An 18,057-nucleotide genomic window follows, 5' to 3' on the forward strand; every position below is an offset into this window, starting at 1 on the left:
GTCTACTCCTCGTTTAAAGAAAGCACTCACTCATTACTGGGTTCTTGTTCATCTCAGCTTTTTTTTTGGGTTGTTTTTAACATCACTATTTACAAAATTAAATATATAGTAATGGGAAGGAGACACAACATTGTAATTATGAATGGAGCAGAATCTTGTCAAGAAAAGTTTCCCTTGCCTCTCTTCCCTCTGTCATTTATTTGCTGCTATCTCATTTATACAGAACTTCAGCTGATATTCAAGGGTAGTTTTTGATCTGGTGAATACTGAACTGTGCTAATTGAAGTGACTTTTTTTTTATTGTTGTTGTTGTTTGTCTCTTAACTATAATTAAAATTTCTAATTGCAATTTACAACCGTGCCTGTAGTGTGTTGTACCACAGATGATATGCCAGAAGAGAGTTATGGCACCCTCCCAGAAGGTGAAGAATAATGGCTCTAGCACATGGGTGAATTACACAGTTCCTTAGTGAACACTGAGGACTAGCTTAAAAACCTCCTGGAGGCAAACAGTGGCTACCACATAATTATGTGACAAATAAGCCACAGCCCATGCAGTCTGTGAGCCTGATGGATGGGATTTTCAGATTTTTTTGTCTTCATCATTCATAATTTACTCAAGCATGATGCCACCAGTGATCAATATTAAAGGCCCTCAAGCGAAGGAAGCCAGCACAGAACACAGTTGCAGCATGTGTAACTTGGCAGGGAAGTACAGAATCTTATCTGCATTTCACCAGACTCAAGTTTCCAGCTCACTATGAGATCCAGGTACAGAGAACAAGACTATCTCATTTGTGCTTATTTCTGAGATATTAGGAGGATTCATTTGCTGTGTAGTCAGACCATGTAACTGGCAATTCCATGGGTAAAACCACATTCCATAACTTAAGTGGAGTATCATAGAGTCCTTTTGAGAAAGCAAATATAAAAAGTAGTCAGAGAAAAAAAAAAAAATATTCACATTGAAGGGATTTTTCAGTTTTTCCAATCCCACAAATAAATCTATTTCCTTTATGTCATTTTTGCTTATTTTACTTTTCAGAGTTAGGTAAACTGCACATCTGTCTTTGGCAAGCATGTTCTAGACCATGTAATGTTATTTTTACTGTCAAGATTTGCCTAGAAACACTTTCACCTATGCCCATATACTTAGCCACTTGGGGAGATACAATGTCTTAACCTTCTTGTTTGCCAAGTTAATAAATCCAGCGGTTGTGTAAGAAATAGAAAGATTTTGGTAATTTGAGTCTTTGGCACATACTGGAGGACAGAACAACAGCAGAGAAAGAGAAAGAAGGGATTTCACAAGAACAGGGTTTGAAATTTGACAGAGCTGTATGGTGTGAAGAAGGTGGCTGTACATTTCAGATTTGTGAAAATGAGACAGAAAATATATCAAGTAAAAAAGATGTTGCTTCAGATAATGTATAAATAAACTGTGAGTATACGCATTATGTATGTAAAATGCTTTAAAATGCATTGTTTCATTCACACAACATGCACAGTTAAAGATCAGAAATTAAAGCTTTTACCAACAAATCCAGGTCAGTGCTGACTACTGTATTCCTTAAATTAGTTCAAAATGAATGAACAAACTTCATTGTCAAAGAGCTAATACACCAGTGATTCTTAATTTATGGCAGAAATAATGTTCTCACTTTCTACAAAAGATCTACTGAACCGCTTACGGAAGTGCTGTTGCAGGAAAACAATGGCAGGTACAAGATGGTTCCTCCTACAGAGTCTACCAAGAGCAGCAACAATATCAGAGATCATTACACAAACTAACCTGTGGTGTCATTCCATGGCAGATATACACAATTGGGATATTCTCCGTGTCTGGCCCTTGATCAAGGCACAAATCACTTTTCAGGGAATTCTGCAGCTAAAATAAACAAAAAGAAAAAGAAATCAAGCAAGTTATAGATGAGAAAAAGATAGTGTGATTACTTTCTTTTCTTTCCAAAAAAACATACGTAGCTAAGCATGGAAACATGCAAAATTAAACATACTTGTAGTGAAGATATTGAAAAAGTAAGCACATGGACTAAGGTCTTCCTTGTAGATAATCTAACACTACTGATTTCAATAGAGTTCATCAATGTTTCAGGGAGGGTGGATTTCAAAAAGCCTCCAGAGATTGCAATAGTTTTTTTATACACATTTTTAAAATATTAAGTCTAATGAGTCTCTGGTACACACTACACAAAAGACGATATTTTTTTTACCAGTGCAGCTAGCTGAACAGTATGGATGGAGTTTCAAACATAGGAGAAAGCCCTGTAATTAAACAGCTTTTCAGAATCGCTCAGGAGAGTCTTTTGATTTCTGGAAATAATTCAAAAAAATCCTTTCTGCTGACACTTAAGAGACTTATGTTCAATTGGTATGCACTAGCTCTTCTTTGCATTATTCCAGGCTAACCCACGCACAGCAATCTAGCTATGAACAGACTGCAAAGTAGTTGGCCTTCTTCATTACAAAGCCCTGTATATTACTTAGCCAGTGCTGAGACAGAATATTCTGAAGGTGAAGTGCTAAATTAATGAGCACAGATAGCTGGAAAGTCTTTTTAGACTGAGGCCAAATATGTGGATTGCATACCCATGGGCATGTATAAAGGTGTTCAGTGGTATAAGATCAGAGAACATGAAAGAATTGTCTGATGGAGGGAGTGAAGAGGTGATGTGGTTTGCAGCCATCTGTGATAAACTGAGCAGTCCTGTCAGCTGAGTACAGGGGCCTCCTTTGAGGAAAACAAATTGGTATGCTTAGTAAGGAAGTCTGGAAATGCACTAGTAGGTAAGAAGTGTGGACAAGCCAAAGACTGAAGGCAGGCAGTGAATAACATCAAACCCATGAACTCATCTCTACAACATCTCCAACTCCAAACCTAACTCCAGTAATAGACAGGGCAAATCTCAACATTAAAGAAAAAATATGCATTGCCCTTATTTTTAGCTTCAAGCCTTGAGAATGAAATAAAGTTTCCTCTCACAAAGCTTTGTATTTCTTAGCCATAAATGTAACCACAACCATGACTCTAACTGTAATCAGATGTTAGGCCCCAGTCTCTATCCAAACCAACAATAAGTATCAGCCTTATTAATTCATGCCTAGATCCACCACTACCTTTGGCTTTTCAAAACCTCTTCCACAAACTCAAATTGTAATTCTTGTCGTACCCCTAATCTTATAACCTTTTCCACAACAATCCCCATAGTAAAGGAAGCAAAAAAAATCTGCCTTGACCAACATCAGCATGCGACTTAGCTGGAGGGCTGACCCAGTAATAAAACAGGTAAGAGAGACTTTAGAGTCCCAAGCTCTAAAAGAAACATGACCTTAACCCTAACAGCAGCTGTCTGGTGATCGATCAGGCATGACAGAAAAAGGGATGAAATACTATATTGCTTTTAACACTAGTCCTCTTCTTATGAGCCTTGAACACATAAAATGAGCTCTTCAGATTTAATTGCTCAAACTCTTATTCCAATCACAACTCTACAATTAACTTAGAATATCTGTAGAGAAATGATCTCTACAGAGAACAGAAAAACAAAAAAGCCACTGGCCTGTTAACTAATAACGCTGTCTCAAAATCTGAGGCCCAGACTCTTACTAACCATCCCTTTCCAAAATCTAATGGCTTTGTGGCAACCAACAATTAACTTGGGTAATGTAGTTTTAGACTACCAAGACTTAACCTTAATTACAATCCAAAATATAAGCAGGTCGCCAATCCCCATGCTGAAAAATGGAAATAATTAGTAAATACTGCCATTTGTTCCCTTTCAAACTTTGAGCCTTTCAGAATACAGAGATAAACTAGACTATTGAAATTCTGAATTCACAGAAATATCTCAAACATCAAGCTGAAATCAGGGACCCAGTCCCTACACTAAATACATCAGCTTCTGGCCAGCTGACTAAGATTAGAAGAAGATTAGAGATCCAAGCAATTCTTTTACTAAAACTGTTGGGGCACTTTATCTTTTTGTTTCATACAACAGTATTTCATAAAACGGTAAATTGTGTATTTCATAAAACATGTCTCCCCTCCCCCTGTACAGATACATTGCCATAAATGTCTGCTACTTCTTTTGTGTTAGTACAAATAATGAAATAAGGCCTAGTCCTCATATCTTTCTTAGCTGATGAGGCTACTCTCATACTGCAGACGAAGGACTGCATCATGTGCATTATCATGCAATACCTAAATATGCATGTTCTGCTGACCAGTGAGTTCAGTATTTCTGTCACAAACTCTTCTGATTCTTTTGGCTTGTATATTGATAGCAAGAAACCTTCAAAGGCTGATGAAGTCTCAGCAGAATATGAAGTCTTAGGGTGCCTTTTCACCGATTTTCATTTTGACTTACATGATGTGGAACTAATCCTGAGACTATGCAGCAAGAGCATTAACTATTCCATTTTGTCTTCTTTTTTATCTACTATCACTTCTACCTGCAGTCAAACACTTTTTAGCCAGAGGTACCTACAAGTAGAACCATGCACCTATTAGCTGCTATGCCTCCTTCTCCTGAGGAAACTCCACACCAGATTAGATCATGGCATTGCTGAGGGCAATTCCTCACAGTCTATGGAAGAGGCTCCTTGCACGCAGGTGTGACTTTGGCACCATTCTGAACTATTGTGGAATGTAACCATTATCTCATGCATTTGACAATAACCTAAACCTTTATTAGAAGTGTTTTTCTTTTTGATTGTATGAAAAGCCAGCACAATAATTTTAATTGATCATAAAAGGGGTCACAGAACTTTGTGGGGAATACATTCACTACATTTGCCAGAACAGAGCAGCTGCTCTTTAGCACCTTTATCAAAGGGTCTTCTCAGAGCCATACTGGCACACTCCACAACTCATACTTCTTTTTGTGGAGAAAAGTCTCAAACCAAATCTTTCACTTGTATGATCTGCTCTTACTAGTTGCATTTCCTAATTGGGAGACAAATGCAAAAAAGCAAATTTAATTCACAGGAATCAATTTTTGAGAATATAACACTGGATAGAGAATGTGCAAAGGACATTGTTGTGGTTTGAGCCTACTCAGCAGCTAAATGCCACACAGTCGCTCACCCACCCTCCCCCCACTTGGGAATGGGGAGGGAATTGGAGGGGCAAAGGGAGACCCCGGGGTTGAGATAAAAACAGTTTAATAACAGTAACAGAGTAATACACTGACAGCAGTATCAACGGGTGATGTACAACACAGCTGCTCACCGCCCGCCGACCGACACCCACCTGCTCCCGGCCCGCGATCCCGAACACATAGGCCCCGCGGTCACACTCCCGGAAGTGAGAGCCCCTCCTGGCCCACTCCTGCCTTTATATAGTGAGGGTAATGTCACGTGACACGGACTATCGGCCAATCGGGGCCCAGCCCTCCAGCTGTGCTCCCCCCGCCCCCGCACACAGGTGAGGGCACTGGGCCCTGGGGAGCCCCTGGGGTCTCAGGGGGCTGCAGCTCCTCCCGCTGCCAGACCAACGGGAATGCTAGTCCAGCCCCAACCAGGACAGACATCCTAGTTCTACTAGCTTATTATGGACCTGTATTAACTTACTATATGCTCATCTTCTATGTCATGCACACCTGCCCTCTCTGTTTAGATTGTCAGATTTCTAGGGGCAAGAACTGTCTTTGCTTTAATTAGCACAGTACAGCTCAAGTGTGATTTCAACATAGACAAGGGTACTACTGTCACACAAGTAATGATGATGACAGTGATTCCCAAATACGGCCATTTGATGTTCTAAATTAAGATCTGGCTGCAATATTAAGAAGCTTGCAGCTGAAATACTGAGCCTATTTTGTTAATTCACCTGCTGCCACAAACCTTCCAACTGACAGCTCCAACATGTCTAAAAAAATCATACCTTGAGTATCTCTGAGTGGAACAGGAGCCATAAAACAAGCAAACAAAAAATCAGGAAGATAATGTTCAGAATACCTCAGCATAAACTACAGCAGAGCAGCTGCCTCTGTCAACTAACCAGTCTACCAAATTATTTAACTAGTGAATTCAAGTTTATCCAAATCTTCTATGAGGGTCAGACATTGTCTTAATTAATTACTTCCACTATGACACCTTTCTCCCCACCATTTTAGAATGGGAAATGTAAACAAGATCCTTACCACCCCATAGGCGACAGTATCTGAATACATTCTCATTTCTGGATACACGCTGACAAGATACCACCTAAAGGTCTTGCATTGGAGCTTTTTCCTCAAGGCCTTCCTCTCAGAAATATCACCAATATCAATTCCGGAGTCCTGCACATAAAACAAAGGACAGAAAAGCAGAAAAGACATCAGTGATACACTTCTGTGTAACCTAATCATCCAGAGTCTTCCTCATTGCAAAAATGATTACAACCTATTATAATTATCGGCTTTTGGTTTCAAAGTGAGTCTGTTACCCACACACACTCCATAAGTGCCCCAATTAAGTATGATACAGGTCATCACAGCAGGGTCTCTTTCAAAGGCTGCTTTGGTCCATGGAACCACTCCCATTGACTTCAGTGAGGTTTAGATCTAACTTCCAATGAATATCACTGTTGTTCTCTAATTTCCTGGCACTTTCCAAATCCAAAAGTAATTGGCAGGAAGTAGCAAGTTTCCCTAGAAACAACCTTATTGATGGCATCCCACTGTGGCCTGATCATTAGTATACGGCACTTTCTGACCATTTCTGAAGTCTGGGTTTACTGCTTTGCTGCAAAGAGCAGAAGCTCTGCTCACCTTTCTGAAATATCACTTATTAAACTTCTCTTGTAATGTAAAAAGAGAAGTTCCTATTTTTGTTAAAAGCAATTGCAGAATAGTATCTCCCCTAATTTTTCTTCTCCTTTACATTTCTGGCTAACCTAATTTCCACTTATTGTAAGAGCAGATCATAAACCATGAGATTCATAGAGTCTCTCTATATAAAAATCAATAATTTATCACATTAAAATCATGCAGCAGAAATTTTGAGAGGGGGATCTAAGTGCAAATCCATGGCTGCTATTTGACAGGCAGAAAAATGAGACATTTTGCTCCACACTGTGCTCTACCACTTCTACCTCAGAACAAAATGCAGGATAAATACGTTTTCATAGGGTAACCCTATAATCTATCTACTTAAACAACAGCCTTTACTGGGCCATAAATGCCCCAAAGATTTTGTCAGCCGCCAGATAGGATTTTAAAATAACATTGGAAGCACTGAATTTTCTTAGTTACACATCAAAAAGGTATCTTTATACATATCTAGGTTTCTGAGCTGCTGAAGCAATGACTGCTTCCTACATCCCAAATCACTGAATTAATGTTAATCTGGAACAAGTATATTTTATTACGGAAGCATTTTCTGACTAGTGTAAAACCGACTTCCATATTAGCAAAGTATACTAAAAAGCAGGAAACTAAGGTCTGGCATAATTTAAATTAATCCTCAAAAATGATGAATCCCCTTCCCTCTAAGCCCTACATCATTCATAAAACTTTATGTGGAACTACTCCTTAAGTGATCATTTTTTCCTGACTTTTCTAGCAAGTGACTATCTAGAGGAACATGCTGTAGGGTGCTATAAGACAACCAACTGATCCCATGGACAAAGCCCACTCACGCACCACTCTGGCTGCACTTTCCAGTGTACCTGCCACTTGTGTGAAGGAAAAGGAGGATTCCAGCACTAACAAGGGTTCCTGGGATCAGGTGCTAAATTGGTCCAGGGCATCCAAACTCCTTTGTCATGCAACCCTGCAGACACCGATGCGTATTTTCTAACAGTTTATTGTATATGGTAAGACAGAGCATCTGGAGCCTCAGCAATCACATCCTCCCATGCAGTTGGAGAAGTAAAACATCTTTGCATGTGCCATGCTGGCTTTATCACCAGCAACAACTCAGTGTGTTCTCCAAAGCTGAGAATACGATGGGAGGAAAAAGAGATAAAAACAAACACAAAAATATAGGGGAGGACACATGGAGAGCACAGCTCTTGCTTCTGGGACTTGAAAAAATCCTTCCTTTGGGTTTTAAGTGCTTTTCTGAATCATCTAAGTAGTTACAATGCAGAAATCACCATGGTATTAGAGATCCCCATTTGAAGCCTGACTCAGTACTGCAGAGCCACCCACAGAGATCCCAAGAGGGCAGTCACAGCATACAGCACACCGCCAAATGAGTCTAACTCCTTTTTATTATTGTTAGCTCTCCAAGACAAAAACCTTTGGAAACATCTGACTGTGGGGCTTCTCAGAGTTCTGGGAATTCTTCCATGGAAAAACCAGGTCCTGTGGTTAACATATTGGAATAACATATTTTATGGAAAGTCCCAACTGTTACAATTGAATACATTTCTATTACCTACACAGTCCATTACCAGTGCACTATTTCATCAGCTTCCAGACAGAGAATCACTCCTGTAGTTATCCACTTGTGTAACAGTATTTAACCATGCTATCTGTCTGTCCTCTCTGCATGTCTCTCACAGTGATGTCTCAACATCTTTTTGCCTAAACTGAGGCTAGGTTTTATTTGAAAATTGTCCCTCTCTGGTATTTCACCTTTAATTTAATCTTGAGGTAAGCAAAGATGAAACAGAAATATTGTCATCCTGTCTGAGATCTAAATTTGACCTAATCCATCCCCAGACTTTCTCATCCACCATCTCTTTGTCCTCTACCTAACTGAAAGTCTGTATTACAAGTGTACCACAAGCTTTAAGTTATTTTTTTAGGTTGCTTCTTTACACTGAATACCTCCTCTTTCTACTTAAGTTTCTGTACCAGGCAGAAACTGCATTGCTCTTAACCTTCTGATGTATAAAAGAAGAATCCCACTAATGACGTAGGTTTTCTTTATATTGACTGATTCAATTACAGTGCTTGGGAGTGTGATTTTGTACTGTACTTTCCTCTTTCCCTTAAGAGGCCAGAAGTTTTTCTTAAACATGTACTTATTTCCTACTGCTCACTGCAGTTCAGTACTCACAATGTTTAGCAAGGGAAAAGAAAAAGAAGTCCCAGATCTTCCAGGCTTTTCCCCCGATTCTTGGCACTAGGCCTCGCACAGTGAACACAAAGATGCTTAGAACAACTTCCAATTACACAATTGATTTGGGATACATGAGCACTAGTCAGGATGTCAGAACAAAACAGAGCCCCAGCACTCTTCTAAGTCCTTCCCTGTTTTCCACATGGGGAAAGATGGAAGCTGGGTGAACAACACCTGAATGTACCCAGCTGTAAGCCACAGACACCATCTGACATGAAAACCTTCCGATGGTCACAAAGGTGCCGTACTGTCTCTGAATACCCTGTAGCAATTACTAGGTAATGAGTAGATTCAGGCTATATAGGCCTGTTACAACTGTGAAAACTAAGCTGTTTCCCAGTATATTTTAAATAAGTATGTGGGCATGTGTGCGTCTATTTGATTTGCTACGGCGGTGAGAAATACAAATGAAGGTTCTCTGTGCTACTGACTGTACATACACATAGTAATAGATTTCTCCCTACAACAGAGGCGTCTCATTACATGGCAGAAGAGAGTACCACTATGGGAAGCTGATTTAGCATTTGCCATTTCCAGCTTTTAAGTCTGCACTATGGTTTGACAGCAGTAGCCTTTGTGAAGATGAAGGGAAACTAAATCTGCATTGCAATTTATTCAAGCAGTTCAGTGCAATGATTAGTACATTTGCGGTCAGAAAATGACTAGAGGTTGAAGTAGTAAGAAAATTTATTATTCCTCTTCAAAACTGTGAACAAAACCAGTTTTGGCAGTACAAGATCTACCCTGCAAACACCTAGATACACTTTGTGACCTGAAGAAATCAGTTCAATCCACACACCGCATTTATTTTACCTTTGTTTAATAACAGATAATTGTTTCCTTTGTTTAATAAATGAGTTTTAAAAATTACAACAGGCTTATTTTTTTTTATCTATCGGCACAGTCAAGACTGCTACTATTACTTGTTAAGTTGTTGTTGTTGTTATTACTTGTTAAATGGAGATTTAGCCTTGTATTCTTCATAAACTTAATTTCTAAATTGCACTAACATTGCAATTTTGCACAAGATTAGGCACCATCACCATCATATCTGGATGAATATTATGCAAATGCATGTCTAATACTGTGTATCCTGGTTAGCAAAAGGAATTTCAAAGTTTTGTGTTAATGCTATGTTTGCAAGTCAAAAAAATGAAACAATAAATCAGTGAAAATCAGCCAATCTTCAGGAAAATAGCTAACTAAAAAATAGAAACCAAAATTTAAATCTATCAGGTTAATCACAAGTAAAATCCATTTGAAATTGTTTTGATGTAAAGTTACCCTATCTTCCAGAAATGTCTTTATCCTTGTATGCACTGCTGTGCAACTACTCAAAACACAGACCCTTAAAGATAGTTTGGATTCTGTGAACATGGGACTAACTTCCACAAAGGTTCTTTCCCTATACCTATGGGACAATAACTTCCCCACTGCAAAAATTATCTAGTTTTAACCATGAGAGATGAAGGAAACTATTTAAAGTAGCTGAATCAACACCAGCATTCATATATCTAGCTGGTTTTTGGTTTATAATCTTTTTTCCTTATTAAACTATAGAAGTTCAGCATTTTATTTATTAAACCACAAATTGCAGCAAAACCAGTTTCTTTGAACAGTATCAAAATCACTTAGAGATTTTATTAAAGAAAAAATAAATGGCCCAAGTTCATTTCTTAAGTCTACAACATTTGCTTTTGCTGTAAGGATGAAAACTGCACACTGTCAAGCCTCAAATTCAACTACACCCATGGTTTCCAAGCTCTAGGTGAAACAACCTATTCTACATGGATCCTGAATATTTTACAGTCACCTTTCTCAGAGCCCTACAGCTCTTAACAGTTCATAGATTACATACTATTTACTACAGAAATGAAGAACAACTACAATCAGATGTCAAACTGAGCTCTCACGTTAGTCATCCGACATTATCTTTTCAACCATTGCTTATCTATGGAAGAGAAATGTGGACAGGCAGGCCAAAAGGAAGTTGCAGCTGGATTCTGCAATATGTCATGACATCCATCAGCCACTCTTACTCTCATGTGAAATTACTCAAGAGCGATACGTCCACATTTGAATCAATAGATGTTAACACCCCTTGTCCCTTGGCAGAACTCCCCTCACAAATCTGGTGGAATTATAGCTCTCTGTGCTGGTCAATAAGTAACTCAAATTCAAAGAAAGATGTGTAATACAGATTTGATGCTTCTTTTTTCCACATTTCTGCAGCTACTTGATTAAAATCTCCATGAAGAGTCATCAATAAGAGTGATGAACTTGACAAGAAATTAATTTTTAAGGAACCTGAAGACAAAGATATTATTCTAGAATAAGAAACAACTACATATATATTTTTATATGTAAGTGTGTATGTATAGGTATATCTTATGCCTATATGTAAGACATACATACACGTATACAAGTAACAAAACCCTAGCAGAGTAGGAACCAACCTCAAAAGGATCTAAAGCCAAATTTTGTAAACACCTGTCTTTGTGACTCACCTCCTGGGGTATGTTCCACGCCATATAAACATGGCTCTTAAATTCATCCATCCAGACTTCAGCCACCCTCAGTGCATTTCTCCGGACATGAGCAGTTAGATCTTCTGTGTATGGTTTATGTGCTCTTTCAATGTGGGCAATCCTGGAGCAAGGTAGAACCTCAACACTCCCTCCACACTGCCATACCTAGGAAGAAAAAAATACATTCTGCTAGTGAGAGCTCCCTACACCACTGCCATCCTTTAGTAAATACACTGACAGTATTTTATTTCTATGTCTGCCATTGTTACAAGGGAGAATAACTAGTCAAGACTTATTTGACTGTACAGAGAGGTTTTTTTGGACAGTTGTGAGAGTAGTTATCACCTTGTCTTACCATGAATTATTGCCACTACTTAACCTTACTACAGAATGATTACATTACCAGTAGCCTCTCTTCACAATCTTCCTGGATCAATTTGGCTACTCTCAAGATTATTAATAAAATTATTTATAGGGTGTCCAAAACAATAGCATCTGAGTTCAAGTTTCAATGCTTTGCAGGCATTTCTCTAAGACTGTGCACAGTCTATCTCAATGCATAGATGCACTATTCAGAATCTCAAACTAGGCAGCCTTATATAAAATGGAAACTAAGCCAATCAACTTTTTAAGATCACTAAAGTTTCAGGTTCTAAGACAGCTAGGAATATAAATGCATCTTATGCTTTGCTTTAAACATGGCTCAGAAAAGATCAAGTTTATTTTTTTTGAGGGGTCACAAAGACTAAGACTGCCTAGTGAAAATGTTCTATGAACAATTTCAACACACACTGTTCTTCTAAATTATAATACATTTATAATGTAGGTTATTGTACCAGCTCAAGTGTGTTTCAGTTTTACCTACTACTACAGTTGAGCTCACGTCCATAATGTTAATCATAAGGATTGCATTCATTTCTGATTTTCTCTCTTTCTGCTTTCATCAAAGGAGAAAACCACTCTGGCAGCCTTAACATTCAGTGAAGTACTTCAGTTACTTTACACAGAAGCTCCTTTTCTGTGTATCTTGTATTATGTAAACTTCCTAACAAGATCAAGGCAGCCCATTCACACTGGTTGAGTGGATGCTGCTCAGGTGAAAACCCAGATGTACCCAAACTGTTTGATCCTGCTGAACAAGTACCTCAGTGTCCCAGAGGCAGGTGTACACACTGAAAAGTGACAGGGTTTGCCTTATGACACTGCTAGTAGAGATTCCTGAGGCTTACTATTCCATACCAAGAGATCAAAAGAAGAGAGTGAGGGTGCTCCTTCCCTGTATTGCTCATCCAGGAGAGAGTATATTCTGGTTTCCCTCCTGGTGGCCAGGGATGGGGGTTGGCAGAACATCATGTTCTGGAGCTGATCTCAGACTCCTTGGGTCTGTCCATCCTATATGCATCTGCTCTACCAAGGAGGCACTTTGTTCAGCCATTCATTTTATATATTTAGACATCTGGCTTGAATACAGCATTTAGGCATTTGGCAGCTCCTGAGACCAGAAAACGTGGCATGGATTCAGAATGTTTACAAAGCCTTTTCTGAACTGGTGCCTAATTGCATTCAGCATATGCTGGGAAGAGAGATAGAGCCTTGGTTTTCAGAGCTCTCTGGAAGATGAGCTATCCCATGAACCCACTGTACAGCCAAGAAGGGAGCTGAAAAGACTCTGGCATGTCTCTGCATCCAGAACTTGGAAAACCGTAAGAATAAACAAACATAACCATTACCAACATCAGGGAAGAACTGAGATGATCGTAAATATTTTAAAATAAATAGGCAATTGAACTGGCACAAGAATAAATAATCTGGAAACAACATTTGTGTCCTGTCTTTCTAAATATCATATGAAGTGGGCAATCCAGTTTAACAATCTAACAAAAGTAATAGTCAAACATTTATATCTAAATGGTTCAGCTTCATTTCCTAATAAAGATTAAATGTGAAGTGTCATCAGGCTTTGCTCACACAATGCCTGCTTTCAGTCCAAGCCATTTCTCAGTACAACATTGACATCCAGCTATTAATTGTTTCAGAGTTACTCACTGTACACGGTTTAAATTAGTATCATAAATGACAAGGAAGATGTAGAGATGGTCATAACTTAGCCCAGGACAAGAAAATTCACATACCACATGCACTGCCTACTCTGCCCAGCTTTTGCTTATTTTAACTAGGGATGGTCTTGATCCAAGTCCATCATGTGAACACCAAATCTTTTGTGGGATTTTCAGAGTTAGGCCTGAATGCTATCTTGACAACAAGCTGAGACAAAAATTTATGCTCTATAAAAAACTGAATTTCCAAGTAAATCTAGAATCTGAGAATCTGAAGAGTGGACTCATCTATAATTTTAGTACTGATTCAGTAATCAGTAAACTCTGATTTGACTTTATAATGAAGTCATGTGTTTTCAAAAAACATTCTGAGATTACAAAGTCTTTAATATAGTTTGTAAATAATAATTACCCCCATCTGAATAAACACTGGTTAATCAAATCTGGTAGCCACTCCTTTCTCTCAGACACTGTCACTCTTTATTCTATTTCCAAAGACTAATTAATTACTCTGCAAGAACCACATATTCACTTCAAAACTTAATGCTAAAATGAAGCTGTCAATACAGATGCTGACAAAACAGGTGGGTTGTATTAAACAGCTTCAAAATCAAATCCTATTATTTCTAAGAAAAAAAAATCCTGCAATCCATGAAAATGTGATTAGCATCCATCAAAACTGGACTAGAGTTATATGCTGATAGTTTCCATACACCAAGATGAATAAAAGTCCTTTAATTAATGACTCCTCAAAGAGGAGGACATGAGAAACATATGTGATCTGAAGATATGGGAATCAAATTGCAGTATGTGAGGAGCTTGCAGTTACAGCACTAAACAAATAGCACTACCCTAGATATAGGCTACAAAGGCTTGCAGAGCCCTCACAGAGTGAAAGCAGATGCAATACTTTATAAGGACAGAAAGCACAATCCTGACCTGCTCAGCTGGTCAAATCTAGGACAAGCCATAGTACCTTTCTCTCCCACAGGTGTTTTTCGCCAGTGGGATTACATTATAATGAGAAGGCTTTTTTCTCCAAACATTTAATTGCATTTAGGGAGAGGCCAGTTGCAAAGAAAGAAAATGTAGGTAGGCATTAAAGTGAGATTTTCAAATGACATGAAACTCTCTTGGAATCTCAAGGGATTCTGGATTCCCAACTCCCCAGAACATGTGCAAAATCTCCAGCCAAGGAATGAAGGGCTTTGCTAGTCATGCACTAAATATTAAGCACTATACTGAACAGGATATATGAATACTAAACAAAATAACATAACATGATTGACTGCTACAGAAAGCGTTTGGGTTTTTTCATTCTTCCCTGTTTATATTTGAAATAAGGGAATTTCTTGCAGCTAGGTCAAGAAAACCCATCCATTCTTTCTTGCTTTCCTTCTCAGACCAACTGTCCACTTGAATCTGACCACTCCTAGCTCGCCCCATCTCCTTTACTCGTGTAAACAAATCCATGGTACTTCAACCATTGTGTTGGAGCCATTGTGGATAGCTGGATAGTTTTTCAAGACATCTTGAAACGGTGTAAATCTCGTATCAAAAATGCATAGGAGAGACTAATTACTCTGAATCAATACCTTTTGGTCAAAGACAATTTTCAGGTTTTTTCAAATTAATGTTTTAATACTAAGAATTTTATTTTCTTAATGACTCAATTCAGAAGTTGCAAAGCCTTTTAGAGCAATCTGTTCTTCATCTAATAAAATTCCTGTAGACAAATACTGCCTTTATAGTTAAGAAATACGAACAGCAATTGAGGGGTCAATTCCTCACAACTTCACGTTTCCCCTGTGAATGTCACAGCTATTTTTTTTCTCTCATTAGTAATCTTTATTCAGGCTTCATCCATACTGAACAGCACCTTTCTAGTTCTCCAGCACTGATATTTTATGTGATGGCTATAAATAAATACAAAGGTTTAAAATCAGTGAAGCTTTTCCAAATTATCACCCATGACTTTAGTAGGAAGTATAAAGATAAAAGAGCTTCAAAGACTTTTTTTAACCACATAGAATGGTTTGAAGTAAAATGTTATATCTCTGAGCATACTGTTGCTGCAATCAGTAATACTTAATAACAAACCTGGTTGTACAAATTGCAAGGAAGAAACTTGATGAAATTCCTAAACTGTGGTTAAAAGAAAACACAGCATATTTTCCTGTTGCCCACAAAAATGTTTTACCTATGGTAGCAAAAGCTGTAAACTGCTAGCAATATTCTCAATTTCCTGCCAAATCCCTAAACATACATATACGCTTGTCAATAGCAAGTCACATTTCTTTCTGTAAAAGCCTCAGTTGCAAAACTGTACCAGTGGGTCTCAGGGTTAAAAAGTTTTCACGTTTTGTAACCTTATAAAGTTTTCAAGTGTGAGGGACTGCATATCTTTGGGAGTACTTAGTATGCTTGCTGGAGGCCCAGCAATGCAGAAAGTTTGCTTTTCTTTGGAGGAATTTCTTGAGGCTTGGGTCCTGCTGGTTCACTTTGCAAAAACAGTCTTTTAAAAAAAGAACACATCAGCTGGAGTTTCCCTTCCAAAGAGCTCTGAGAATCCACTTTAGTGTGTTTTCAATGCTCCTTTCCAAGAGAACCTTATAAAGGACTCTCTATTCTTGATTTTCCTGAGGAGGTTCATATGTTTGGTATAGTCCCAAGAAGGCCTTAGAGGGCTTCCTCTTCTTGAAATGGTTCCTTCATCATTAGCAAAAGGCAGTAAAATTCCATAAAAAATCTCAAGATGTAAAAGGACAGTAGTGCCAATGTGACTTCCAACACTCAGCAAAGCCTATGACCTAAACTAAGCAAAGCCAAGTGGGAGATGATAGGAGCATTAAATGAATACAGAGAAACTATTTGGGAAGAAAAAAAAAAGGGGGGGGGGGGGGCGGGGAGCAGGGGAGGGGACAGGAATCTTCCTTTTAGATCTTCAGTTGTTGTGGCTTATGTGGAGAATTTGTCCAAGCTCTAAGCACTTCTTACTGTTAATTTACCGAAGGTACATTTACACATAAGATGTAATTGTGGCCCTGCATCTGTGTGAATTTATGTTCACCAGGGTTAAAGTAGCCCCACAGAGCAAACAGCAAACATGCTCTTTGCATTGGAAGAGCCAGGAAAGCAGAGGACACATAAAACTGCACAGAGAACACGGGTGGTGGCAAACGGATCAGCTGAAACTTCCACCCTGTTAAAGGAGAAAAGGACCAAAGTACTGGGCAGTCCAGTGGGATGGCACAAGTGAGGCAGCTACAGCAGCAGTAACACACTAAATGGCTTCCTTAAGCATTCTGCAAAGGCGTGAGCCCTAACACCACTCTGCTATCACCCCTCACTTGTTCCCACCAAAACGAGGGCAGCAGTGACAGCATTTGCAGTCATCAGGGTGCAGCAGAAACGGGTGACTCACACATCCTTAGAAATGTCTAAATCAATCTGGTTATGATTTTTTTTTTAGATCAAATTCCATTCACATATGGAAAATCTACTTCACTAGACAAAAGGGCTCCATTTCTATTTAGTTTCATTTTAAAACCCACATTCTTTAGTAAATCTTTTTCAATTACATTTAAACATATTTGAATTTGCATATTTAATCAAAACAATTAAAACTCTGAGGCTGATCCCTCTCTCAAATATTTAATTTATACTTCATTATAAAATGATAGAACACTTCTTCATTAAAAGTGTTTCTTTTTATCTCTGTAATCACCGAGTGTTCTTTTCATGTGTGGAAGCTTAATCTAATAAAAAAATAAACCCTACATGATGCCGAGCAGTTTATTAGCATGTACTGCATTCATTAAATTTACACAGATCATGCAGCTTCTCCAAGAACTGATGTGACCTTGTTTGAAACCGTCATTTCATTTGGACTGCAAACAAAATTTCCTAATAACTAAGTGATTTCTCAAAAAGCTGAAGCAATTTCTAGTTTCTGTGAAGTCTGCAAGTGACAAAATTAGGAGAACTCATTAAAGTTGCCTTGAAGGTAAAAAAATAAACAGTCAGTGTGAATTAATTACTACTGTGGATACAAACAGTCACCAATATCTTTAAAATATATTTTGGGGAACACTTTAATGCAAAAAATATTTGTGAACCTTGTTAACCTTTGTCATTACCATTAATCATTTACTGATAACCAATAATGAGCTTGATGCTTTACAAGCAAGTATGAATAAACTATTTTTATTCAATACCATGAGCTAAGTCTGTGATCGTTTTGGGTCTGCATTTTTATTTTGGTATCTTGACAAGTGAGTGCAGAAATGACAAAGAGAATGGTCAGATACAAAGATCACTGAAATCAATGATCAGGTTTCCAGTAGCAATCTGTCGGTTTTGGATTGCACCCTGAAAGTTTTTGGGTTGTCACGTAGATT

General features: G+C 38.4%; 1 protein-coding gene across 4 annotated transcripts in view; it reads right to left on the reverse strand.

Annotated features, from left to right (window-relative positions):
• The window catches only part of GALNT18 (polypeptide N-acetylgalactosaminyltransferase 18), a 341,921-nt gene that overhangs the window by 47,679 nt on the left and 276,185 nt on the right, over nt 1–18,057 (reverse strand). For all 4 annotated transcript variants that reach the window (XM_033006955.2, XM_033006952.1, XM_033006951.1 and 1 more), the window contains 3 exons: nt 11,580–11,765; nt 6,162–6,299; nt 1,793–1,888 (listed from right to left, as the gene is read on the reverse strand). In XM_033006955.2, the coding sequence (XP_032862846.1) occupies nt 1,793–1,888; nt 6,162–6,299; nt 11,580–11,765 (420 nt within the window). The remainder of the gene's footprint in view (nt 1–1,792; nt 1,889–6,161; nt 6,300–11,579; nt 11,766–18,057) is intronic.

This window comes from Tyto alba, unplaced genomic scaffold (genome assembly GCF_018691265.1).
Source record: "Tyto alba isolate M040663 unplaced genomic scaffold, T.alba_DEE_v4.0 Super-Scaffold_8, whole genome shotgun sequence".
NCBI classification, from domain to species: domain Eukaryota; kingdom Metazoa; phylum Chordata; class Aves; order Strigiformes; family Tytonidae; genus Tyto; species Tyto alba.